General features: G+C 44.1%; 1 protein-coding gene across 1 annotated transcript in view; it reads right to left on the bottom strand.

Annotated features, from left to right (window-relative positions):
- KCNH1 (potassium voltage-gated channel subfamily H member 1) overlaps nucleotides 1–12,302 on the bottom strand; it is a 402,220-nt gene that overhangs the window by 363,096 nt on the left and 26,822 nt on the right. The window contains exons 2-4 of the mRNA XM_054982129.1: nucleotides 11,939–12,062; nucleotides 10,704–10,810; nucleotides 191–319 (exon numbers count right to left, since the gene is read on the bottom strand). Of these exons, the coding sequence (XP_054838104.1) occupies nucleotides 191–319; nucleotides 10,704–10,810; nucleotides 11,939–12,062 (360 nt within the window). The remainder of the gene's footprint in view (nucleotides 1–190; nucleotides 320–10,703; nucleotides 10,811–11,938; nucleotides 12,063–12,302) is intronic.

Raw genomic sequence — 12,302 nt, 5'->3', positions numbered from 1 at the left:
GGGTGCAGCTGTAGATGGAGTGGAGCTCAACGCACTCCAAATATAAGCACAGTGTATCTGCATGCACTTCATTCTCATTCTTAACAATTCTAATGATAAACTAAAAATTTCAAGAAAATGGGAATACATGGACATTTTTTGAAATTAAAAACAAAGAAAAATATGCATCAGTATAAAACAAATAACAAACCTTTGCAGGAATCATCTTCAATAGGCTGTTTGAAAGCTGTAATGTCACTGAAAGTGCAAAGAAATAAAACCACTTTATCCTGTTCATTTCGAATGGGAGCTATTTTCACAAAGAACCAAACAGGTGTCCCTGGAGGAAAAACAACATGGAAAAGCTGGTCAGCCACATAAGATCTGTATAACATGCTGACCATACAGCTTTACAAGAAAGCCATGAGCAGAATTAGCTCTTTTGCAACCAAAGAGAAGGAGCAAGCAGGCCAATTTTTGCCAACAGGCAACAAGGGAAGCTTCCCAGGGCCCCATGATGGGGGGGGGGGGCTAACCAAAAAAAAGAAGAGGAGAAAGGAGAACAGGTTCCTGTCACTACTCATGCTCACTCTGTCTGGGGCTCAGACAGCAGGCTTACAGCAGTGGCTGCTGCTCCCACCCACTTGACAGGGGCAAGGATCATCCTTTGCTTGGACCCAGCAGGAAGCCAGCAGTAGGATGGCATTGATTCTGGAGCCCCATCCTGGACCTGCCCAGAGCCCCTGAATCACTTCATTTGCCCCTGAGAGCAAGGTTAAGATAGCTGCAGAACAGTAAAAAAGATTTCACAGTGCAATCCTCTCTTACACTCTTCTAAGCCCGCTAAAGTCAATGGGTTTAGAAGGGTATAACTCTGCTTAGGATTGCAGTGTGAGATAGGTCAAGAAAGCTCGGCTGCCTTTTCGGTTCTGTATCCACCAGTTGAGATAAACTGGCATCTCTATTTCTTCTTCATATATTGCATGTAAACTAGCCAGAGTTTCAAATCCTAATGGCCAATTTATAAATACAATTAAATTAGGTGACATTTTTTCTGCATGGCCTCTTTAAATTTTAAGTAAGGGAGGGCCTTTTTGTTTGAAATCTCTGCACATTCAGAAGACGCCTCCATGCCCACATAAAATTAGCATATCAAAGAAAACAGCTCTTGTCCATCAGTTTCCTTGATGGACCAACTTGGTTTCTTTTTCTGTATGGTCCCATTCCTTACTTATAGTGAATATTACGGTCCAGAAAAGGCTATACCAGGTGATTCTGCCACATTTGCAAATTGGCTTTGAATGCAGGCCAGTATTGATGGGGAAGGAGCGGCAAGGGACAAGGTGACAGAACACACTAGACAACCATGATGGAGTTGAAAGAGGCCGCAGCTTTATTGATTTTCAGCTCATGGAGCATTGGCTGCATTGGCTGACCCACCTGCCAGCTGATGACTCCCCACCCCCTCAGACTTCTGCTGAGGGGGGAACCATGGGATGACAGTTAGTGGGATACCATGTGGGCAGACACCTCTGTGTGGATCCCCTGCCACCTGGGAGTGAGGCGGACCCGACAGCCCCTGAGCTGGGCATGCACCTGCCATGCCTCACTCCCTAGACCCCTTAAGGGGATCCCCATAATAGGAAAACTAAGCTCCCAGGTCTTGTTTCCCCCAAATGGCTTTGTGACCAATGCCCAAACCACCTACTCCAAAGTTGTGATAAAAGAAAAGCAAGTACAACCAACTCCTGCATGTACTCATAACTAACTGCAACCGACCCATAGTCCCAAAACAGCACACTGCAAACAGAGCCCCAACAGGAAAATCTCAAGGGGAAGCTGGGTGGGAAGCAGGCTGCACACCAAGTGCAGAGGGGATGGCTAGTGCCCCCCCCCCCAGTGCTGGCAGAAAACTTGAGAGGGAACCTCACCTCTCAGGTTCATCACTCTCTCCCTGCCCTGTGCCACCCAGGCCAGCCCACCTTGACTGGCTGGCCTGGGATTTGAACTGTGGTGGCACAGGAAAACTTATGGAGGCTGCAAGGAGCCTCGCCATCCCCAGGGAACATGGTGGCTGCCATACTCCTCGCCCTTCTCACCCCTGTGGTCTGAAACCAGCTCCCCGAGGTAAGTCTGGGGGCCAGTGTTTCTGGTATACAAGGATCTATTGAGAGGTAAATATCCTGGACATCCTGAATCTGATTTGAAATGTGAAAATGCATATTTACATTCTAATTCAGAACACATAATTATATTAATTCACTGCATAAAACTATCAAAAATCCTACTGATAGTGCTGAAAGTAGCAGTTTTGCCTGATTTCTTTCTATAGTGCTCTAATTGGCATCCCCTTTCCTTGATCTTTCAAAATTCTAGGATCCAAAGAAGGATGACTTCTTCTTAGGAAGTCACTATTCCCTGCCTGAAAGGAAACTTGTGTACTCGGTTTGTAAAAATTTCCTTGAAGATACTTTCAGGTGGATAGCCGTGTTGGTCTGTCGATGAAGAGCAAGATCCAGGAAACCATGTTTCCAAGGTATGATATTCTGAGTCAAAGCTCCCTTTGTCAGATATCAGGCATCTGTCAAAGGTAGCTTTGATTCTTGAAAGCTCATACCTTGGAAATCTAGTTGGTCTTTAAGGTGCTATTGTACCAGGATCATGCTCTAAAAATTTCCTGTGATGTACAAAGCCCCAGGTTCAATCCCCAGCATCTCTAGTTTAAAAGATCTTCCTGAGACACCGGAGAGCCTCTACTAGTCTTAGACAATACTGACACTGATGGGCTAATGGTATGATAAAGCAGCTTCATGTGCTTTTATTTACATTTGGTTAGTATTCAGGAGGATTAGCACCGCTCTTGGTTCTGAGGATCAATGACAATGGCAGGGCACAAGGAATGAAGTAAGTTTTCCTCAGGGGTGTCAGAGTCTCTTATGTTGGAATCCCACCCTATGTTGGTACCAATGTTACAGAGAATGCATGCAAACATTTTTAGTATTTCAAATACCTGCAAAACGTGTGTCATCAGACACTAGAACAGGACAAAAATAGGAATCTATACAAGACAACTAATACTCTGTTAACTTTCCCTGAAAGCTATCATCTATCCATAGCCATATGCACAAATTTACAACTCAGGTCATAGAATACAGCTGCTGAAAAACATTTGTGGGAAGCACTTTGGCCCCAGTGGATACTGTACTCACCTAACAGGACCTGCATAATCTGCAAAACTAATGCGAACTCTGCACTGAAATAACCTAATTTCGGCTCTGAGAAAAGACAAGTCTGAACAACATGTATTAATTATGCTGTTTATCTCCTGCTTATGTTACATAACATATTTCACCTTTGCTAGTTATGGGAAAGAAGAAAAGGACTCGGCCTTCTGATTCCTGGAAATCGTAGTCAGCTCCTCAGCCTCAGATTTAACCACATTTCAGCCTATAAGGACTAGAAACTTGCTTTTAAAAAACAAAAGAAATTGAAATTCTGCACCTGCAATCAATTTCCGTGCTTGCACAGAGTGCAAAATACCAATATTCTGTAATGCTCTAGTAGGCTCAAACAGAATAAAGCACAGAAGTATGGAAATAGAAACACACTTGATTCTCAAAAGCTAGTCCCTGGGGTCACTAGGGGCAGGGAACAGTTTAGAGAACTGACTGCTCAGAAGTACATTGCAGCTCTGATGGATTCTGGCCAGCTCTCCTTCCACATCCCCCTTGTTTGTCAAAATGACTGGTATTTTGCCAATAGTGATCACTACCACCATAGTCCCACCATAGTCTTAGCATTTATACAACACTTCCAAGAGCTTAAAGCACTTTATAACAGTTCTGCCTGTATTTTGAGCTTTGTAGTGCATTTAGGAAAAGGAGATTGGCTTGCTCAGAAGGGCCATCTAGTGCCTTCACACCAGAGGTGAGATCTGAATAATGCCTCACAGGCAGAGCACTCCACATAGTGTGATGATGCTGATAGACCCAAGGATGCTATTTCCAGTGTCTTAAAAGCTGCCACCTCTGCCTTTTCTGCCACTGGCCCCATTTGCAGGCTAGCTGGTAATGGGTCGATAGGTCAATGTTTTACATGTTAAGATGAAAAAAATTCCATTTCACTCCCTGAAGGAGAATCATAAGGCTTTGCTCTGTTGTACTGGAAAACTGAAAAGCGATTAAAAGAACAGAAGTAGTTTTCAGCCCAAGAGCTATTTTGATAAGATGTATAGATTATCTAGCTCTTTTTTATACACTTTTAAAACAGCAGTCAAATAAAAAAAGACAGGGATATCTCATGGGTTTCCTTATGCTTTTCCCATCTTCTCAAAATAAGTTCTTCAGATGAGTTATTGAATTAGAGGTACACTAAGCCTATATTTGTTGATTATTTTTATTTTATTTATTATTAGCCCACCTTTTCAACCACCTGGATCCTCAACGTTTCTTACAATAATAAAACATATAAAAACAAATAAAAACAGGGATCTAAAGCTTACAAAACAGTTTAGTCATTAAATGACATAATTCATACAGTAAACCCCAAAAGCCTACTACAAAAATATGGCTTTTACTTATATCCTGCAGATAAACCCTACATAAGCACTGCTCCAGTTTCCAGGAAGGACAATGCAGGCATTGGGTGAAGCTGCACCTTTGGTCCTACCAGGGCTGGCGTCAGGGTTTCTGGCATCTGAGGCCGGGGGGGGGGGTAGCTTCAGGTCTGCTCTTGCCCCCTCGCACACGCATATGCACCCAGACTGCAGGGTGGCGGGCGGCTGGGCAGGAGGGCTGCCCACTCAGACTGCCCTGCACTGCCGCCACTGGCATGCGTTCCCAACCAGGCACAGTGGGTGGCTGGGGAGATGCACGTGCGTCCTCCCAGCCCTCCTGCTCCATTGCTCCATGCGCCACCCTGGACGCCTCCCACGCCTGGCCCATGGCTGCTGCTCCTGGCCAGGGGTGCATGCTGGCTGAAGCGGCAGTGTGGGAGGGCTGGGAGGCTGCAGTAGCTGTGGGCCAGGCGTGGCAGGGGCAGCATGCGGGTGACTTCCCATCTGTCATGGCCCAGTCTGAGAGTGAGGTCTCCTCCGGAGGTGAGGAGCCTCGTGTAGCCAGCCAGGACTCCTCAGGAGAAGAAGAGTTCTGTGTAGCCAGCCCTAGCCCTGACTCAGCAGAAGCTGGCAATCAGGAGCAGCAGCTGCTGGCTGATCACAGCCTATGGCCAGCAGCTGAGACACCAGCACCTTCTAGCCCCAATACCATGGGGGAAGCTCAGCCAGGAACTTCCACAAGGGAGGCTCAGTCAGGGACTGCCAGCACCACAGGGGAAGCCCAGCCAGAGGCTTCCACCCCACCAGGTTCACCACGCCTAGAGAGCGCCAGAGACAGCGCCAGAGACTGGAACTGCAGGAGAGACGGTGCAGTGCTCGTCTCCTGAGCCAACGCCAGCTGCTGGAGAGTGATGATGAGTAACATCAGGATGGAGCCCCAGCAGCTGGCTGAAAACCATGCCTGGCTATAAAAACCAGCCAGGAGTGACAGCCAGGCATGGAAGTAATGTGTCTACTGCTTGCAACCACGCCGTGTTCCTTGCCCGTGCCTGCTTTTGGACCTGACACTACCGGTAAATGTCCTTGGATTATACCTGACCTTGCTCTTGGACTCTGGACTCACTCCTGGCATTATCTCGTGCTCTGACCACCGGTTTGACCTGGCTTTTGCTCTTGGAACTCCCCTCAGACTCTGGCATTAAGGTTTGGACCTGAACCACCCTGCTTGGGCTGGCCCAGCCCGTGACACCATCCCTCCTGCTCAGCCGCCCGCATGCTGCTGCCGCCAGCTCTGCAGCATGCACTTTCACCCCAGCGCCCCCTCCAGTGCCTCAGCGCTGGAGGTGGTTGCTGGCCCTGAGTCCTACCATATGATCCTGGGCCTCTAAAGTTAACCCAATGACATAGGAAGTAACAGTATTGCAGTGGCTTCCCATTTGCCAACATAACCTAAGAAGGTGACCTTCAGTGCACTAAGCCATTGCTTTTTCAGTCTTTCACTATAAGAAAACATTATACTGGCTCACCTTACAAAGCTTAAGGATCACTGACATTACCATAAGAGGGTTTAAAGTACTGTGGAACTGTAACTAAGCATTATTATTGTGTCCAAAATGGTGCTCTAGAAACATGGTTTAAGTGGATCCATACAAAGACCATCCTCTGGCAAAGCAGCCTGCAATGGCATCACAAGTCCCCAACCACCTCAGGATCTTTGGATGTTGTATCACAAATTAACTCTATTTCAGCAGCTTACACTTGAGTGAGTGAGACAAAGCCATCACTCCTGCTTTGCCATGCCCTGGCACTCTGCTCACCAAAAATGAATTTTCCCCATATTTTCAGCATGCCACTTGTGCTGAGTGAATTGGCCCTTAGCTTCAAATCAGTCCAGCTGCACCATAAATAGCTCCCTCAGTAACTGTAGTCTGTTTAACATCTGCTTAGTTGCCACAAAAAGTAGGTATTTTAAATACAGTGTGAAAACTTCACATCCAGTGTACATCACTGAATCGAACAAAATAACGTTTGTTCAGTAGCCCTGTTCAGTGGTTACAGTTTTGGTAATCCAACTGGGCTTGAGGGGAGATATTGCTAAGTGTATTTCTCTCAATACATGTAGTCATCATTTTGTGTGAATAGGGCAACACAAGTTTTTCCAACTTCAGCATGCACAATCAGAAGGCCAGATTTTTTCAGGGAATAAATTCACACATACCAAAGCTGGAATATATGCATGTTGCTTTGTTTATAGAAAACCACACTTATCAGGAAGATCAATGATAGTGTATTCTCCCATTATGGAGTGCCAAAATCAGAATGACTGAACCAGGCTTATATTATCCAGCTGACATTCCTGGCTAAAGCCTGGCATTGACTGCTTTGTGCTCCAGGATTGCTTCAAGCAGAATCCTGTCTCATAAGGAATAGCACCTTAGGCTGTACTATAATAAGCAGGAAAGGAACAAACTGAAGATAAATAAAAGATGGCAATCAGGGCAGTGATACACTGAGAAACATTACTTGGTTTTTGTAAAGGCATGTTAATCCTTTGGTAACCTATAAGGGACTTAATAGGCCTGTGGAATGCCAAGGCCAAAACTTCTGGTCAGGGGCATGCCTGAGATAAATCTGATTCTCTCTCATGGCCACTTGATGGAGCTATTTACACTGGAAGGCTGAGGCTTAGGGCTTTTCTGCATGCTCAATGTACAACCAGTTTTCTGAGTATTCGGTCCGTAAGGACCAGATCCAGTTTCAGCTACTGTAATTTTGTACTTGCACTTAGAAAAATGCGCTGTTGATTCAAGCTTTCTGGGGAAAGCCAATGATATTAACATTTTCATCAGTGTAGGCATCTCCTTTGCAGGGGGTGGGGATTTGCACATACATTATAATGTTATAATGTTTGGATGTTAGAGGGGGTTATGCTGTTCTAGTTGAGATATTTCACATTTTTACTGCCCAGAGATTCAGTTTCATGGTTGGACAATCACATGTTCATATTGAGCCCATCAGGAATGTTTGAGTGACAACACCAGCGAATCACGCATGCCTGTAAACACCATGTTTAGAATCATATGAGAAATGAGAGTTAAGGAACAGACAGAGCACATGTGCAGCAAAAAGCACCTGTCTTCCTTTAAATTAATTGCAATTTGGATAATTTTTTAAAAGAAAATGAACTTAAAAATGGGAAGAAGTTGTTTGCAATGTAACAATGTTATACATTGCTGTTATATAATAAAAAAGAGGGCCTCGGAAAAATATTGGACAACAAAACAGAAAAAATGGAGATTGATGTAGAAAATGTTGTCTTCCACAGCTTGTGCTGGTGAGCAGACTTTGGCAAATTACTTCATACTGTCAAGGTAAGTATGAACGCACTACATAGAACAATATTAACTTTTTTTTCAATAAGGAAAGCTAAAGGGGAAGAGTGAAAGGAGAAGGAAAGGGAGGGAATGGTTGGACATTGGTATTCAGCCAATCAGTGAGGAGAGGAATAAAGGGGAGGCTAAAAGGCCAGGCCAGGGCTTGCACAGAAATAAAATTCCACACATCACAAAAAGCAGCCTTTCACTGTGTGGAACTTGGAAGAGTAAGGAAAGTATTTTGAACACTGAGTTGACTTGACTGTGTGGAATACCCCAGATTTTTCCTCTCCTTCAGCAGCCTTTTAGATTAATGATTTCCAGCCTGTGCTTCAGAGTACACCGGGGGCCCTCGGTTCTCCAGGGAAGATCAGTTATAGTGAATAAGATTCTCTGAAAGACAGCCTGCCCACCACTACTGTCCAGGCACATTTGGCATGTGCTCCAGTGCACTGTTCATTTATCAAGATAACAGTGAGACCCAAAAGGCTTTGCTAGTATTACTTCTGAATTAACCGTATACCCTAGAATATGCCCCTTCCCTTCTGTCTTCTACAACATATAAAGGGTTTTGACATAGAAGGCAATGTGGAAAGGATTAAGTGAAATGTGTGATGTTTGAGGAACATTGTTTTAGGTCAACGGGAGCATTCTGCACCTTGGCAATACCCAATCATCTTTTATGTTACATACCCCTTACATTATAAATGGACGCCTTTCTTGAAAAGGAAGGGGAGAGAAAAGCATTCTATTTTCAAGTTGCAGAAATTCTCAGCTTGAACACCTATTGCTAGATCTGCTAATAGATGGTTTTCCAACTTTAGCACAACACTAATTCTTCCCCTTATTTCTGAGAGGGTGGTATTAAGGTTGTATCTTAAAAGCATCATTTAGGATAAAGATGGATTGGCAGATGGAAACCAACCTGTATAGCCAGGTGGTCCTATAATCTGGTGTTCCCATCCACACGTCATGTTCTCTCCCTACTGAAGCACTCCAGCAAGATTCTAATCTTCCACAGTTCTGGCCTGCTTGTCTTATCCTGTCTCATCCCAATCCATCCTATCCTGTCCCGTCCCTTCCTCTGTTAGAGTCAATACTGATTTAGGGAAAAACCATATCAGTGCCTCAAAATCGAGGCACTTGGAAGAGTCTCATAACACTTATTTTCCTTTACTCATGGTCTGGCAAAATAGCAATGACTGAGCTTTAATGCGATTTAGGAGTGGATCACAGTTCCCCATTTCACCTCAGCTGTGCTAACATCTGAGTAAATCTATCTACCATATATATATAGATTAATTGGAGATTAGTTTTCACTGGATGAGTTACTTTGGTCTCCTAAATTAATCCAAGCAGTTTTATTATTATTAATGGGTTCAGAGCAATTACATTGAAATAATCTGTGAACTGTGTAGTATCCGACCACTTTGCATTGCAAAGACCAAGGGAGAAGCTTGAATCTAAGCATGTGGGGAACAAGAGCATTCCCACATGCCAGGAAATTCACGCCAATAGTACTGTTTCTCAGTGCTGTTTTTCCTAACTCCAACATGGAAAACTTTTCAGCATATGAAGCAGCACATTTCCTACAAGATGAAATCCTGCATGAATGATCACCACAACAATCTACATGAAGGTTGCACATTAATTCCTGCACAATGAGGCTTGTAAGAATGTTTAATGCGGGAATCACACTCTAAAGATGATCACATTGCATTGTTAACATTTACCACTACAACCTGGCAATCATTTCTGAGGCTTTGTTGTTAGAAAATTCCAGTGGCTCTTGTTCCTAGGGAGCAGCTTGGGGAGGGGAATTTGGTTTAAAGAATTGGTGAGCTCCACTCTTATTTGCCCTCTCAAGCACTTCTCCCTACCCAAAGGATCCAATGTGTTTTTGGAAAGGCAAAAACAAGAATGTATGATGCCACCATTACACCAAGTCAAAACATTGGCCCATCTAGTTGAGAACTAGATGGCACCAGCTCTTAAGGGTCTCAGGCAGAGAAAAATATTTTCTGTTACCTGATACTCATTAATGGGGCTTGCAGGGATTGAAATTTAGACCTTTTGCATGCAAAGCATATACTACTAAGCCACACATTTGAGCAGTGGGTCCCCATTGCACAGTTTTGCACAAAGTCACAAAATATGCAGCTCTATCAAAAAAAAACCCTTGTGCAGTTCTGAAACAGTAATCAAACAACCAAAGATTCTTAGTAGACACATAACTCACTGAAACAGTAATCAAACAACCAAAGATTCTAAGTAGACACATAACTCAACATTAACATTTCTAGCACCCCTACTACTACTACATATCCACCATTTCCAAATTCAACAGCTACTCCTATTCCATTCTAAGTGTTCCTTAGGAAACCCAGAGGTGACGGGGTAGGGGTAATCAGAGCATGCTTGGTAAACTCAGTTCAACTTGTTGGCTCACGAAGTCACAAGTTGTGCTAGCTTGGTGTGTATAAATCCACAGCCAAAGGCATTCTAGTAAACACTCAGTATGAAAGCCATTTACTACAGCCACTGCTCCCAGTTATGTCATTAGTAGCAATCCTATTCCCGTATGCCAAGTAAAGTTATAATTCTCATAATTCACTTCACTAGAAGCCTATTAATGACCAATGAATTTTTTTAAAAAAACCTGTGCCATTCCTGTAATAGTGATAATGTTTTGTCAGGTGTTTGCTTGCCTGTTTGCATTTCTATTTTGCATTTTCCTGTTTGTATTTCTATTTTGACTCTGCCCTATTGAAAAATGAATGTAAAAGTCAGCTTACTGTTCTTTTTGTACATCAAGATTTCAAAGGAGTTCATCTCGTAGTTCTCAAATGTTTGTCGAACTTTGTCAATGGTTTCTTTGTCCGTCAGCTCTCCGTACATAAAACTGCCAAGTAAATGAAAAGATGTTCAAAATAATATATATGACACTCACAAAATGGATTTTAAACTGGTTTAAAGTACTCTACTGCCCAATTCACATGTGTCAACTTAAGTCAATTTTCACCCTACTCCCACTGCACAAAAAATAAAAGACCATTTTAAATGTGGCGGTAATAAGTTTCTGGACTAGCAAGTGGCTATGCAGGAACACTGATTTAGAGACGTGTTCAGGGTCGGTGCACCCATTGAGGCAGGTCCGGCCCCTACCTTGAGCACTGGGGTGCCGGAGGGGGTGCGGAGGGGGGGGCAGGGGCGGAGGTGCGTACTGCAGAGCTGGCTTGCCAGCCCCGCGCCGCCCCCACCACCGAGACATGCCCGTGGCTGGGCACAGCAGCCGCGGGCCAGGTGTGGCAGGCGTCTGGGGCGGCATACGGAACCTCCCCAGCCACCTGCCGCGCCAGACTGGGAGCGCAGGCAGCCTCCACATGCCGTCCCAGCCACCGGCCGGCCAATGGCGCACTTGCTGAGTGATGACGTCATCACGCAGTGACATCATCATGCAGTACGGGGGGTGCGTGCACGCAGTCTGTGTGTGCGTGCGTGGGGGTAGCCACGGGCGCCAAAATCCCTGGAGCTGCCCCTGGACATGTTTCAGTCTTTCAGCACTGCACAATATATGTGTAATTTTGGCCTTACTAGGATTTACATGCCTTAATAATGAGTCTAGTTTATTAATAATAATAAATAATTCCCCCTGAAGAACAGCCTTCTTGAAATATTTTCTATAGGATTTTCTAATAATTATTAGCTTACACCATTTCCTCTTTTATTTTATTTTTTAGTGCTTTAAAGATCATTCCCTCTTCCTAGGGAATCCAATTAGGGATCCGCATCCTTCCCATGTTGTTTGCTGGTGTTAAGCATGGTGAGTTTGCCTCCCCAGCACTCTAAACACTTTTGCTCTAGAAGCAGTCCTGACTCCTAAACTCTCTGTCACAAATTGCAACTGATATATTCAGCCAATGGGATAGTAAACTCAAAAATGGGATAAACAGATTGCTTTATTTTGCTTCAACATGACCATAGCAATATTACACATTATTGAACAGAAAGTAAAACTACACTGAAATACCTGCAGGTGCTGCTTTTTTGCATAACTTCTGCTCTGTGGTATCCTGAGAGCTTGCAAAATCCATCATTGCTGTATACAATAGGCCAATCCACTATCTGGGCATTACCCAAGACAAAATTTGTATCTGTTTGAAACAATACATTAGTTAGACAAATAGCTTGGTGACACATTACTTGATCATACATCAATAAATCTATCTATCTGTCTACATCAGAAAACCCCCACTGGAATCAAGGAGCCCCAAGTAGTGACAGGCTCCCTCATCCCAAAAAGTTAGATTCTTGCTTGCTGGTGCCACAAACCCATGTCCAACTCAGGCTTAGGCTGACCTTCCCCTACCCTGAGGTAAAACTTCTCCTCTTTA

This window comes from Eublepharis macularius, chromosome 1 (assembly GCF_028583425.1).
Source record: "Eublepharis macularius isolate TG4126 chromosome 1, MPM_Emac_v1.0, whole genome shotgun sequence".
NCBI classification, from domain to species: domain Eukaryota; kingdom Metazoa; phylum Chordata; class Lepidosauria; order Squamata; family Eublepharidae; genus Eublepharis; species Eublepharis macularius.
The sequence above is the reverse complement of the archived record's forward strand: the minus strand, read 5'-3'. Positions and strand labels throughout refer to the sequence as shown.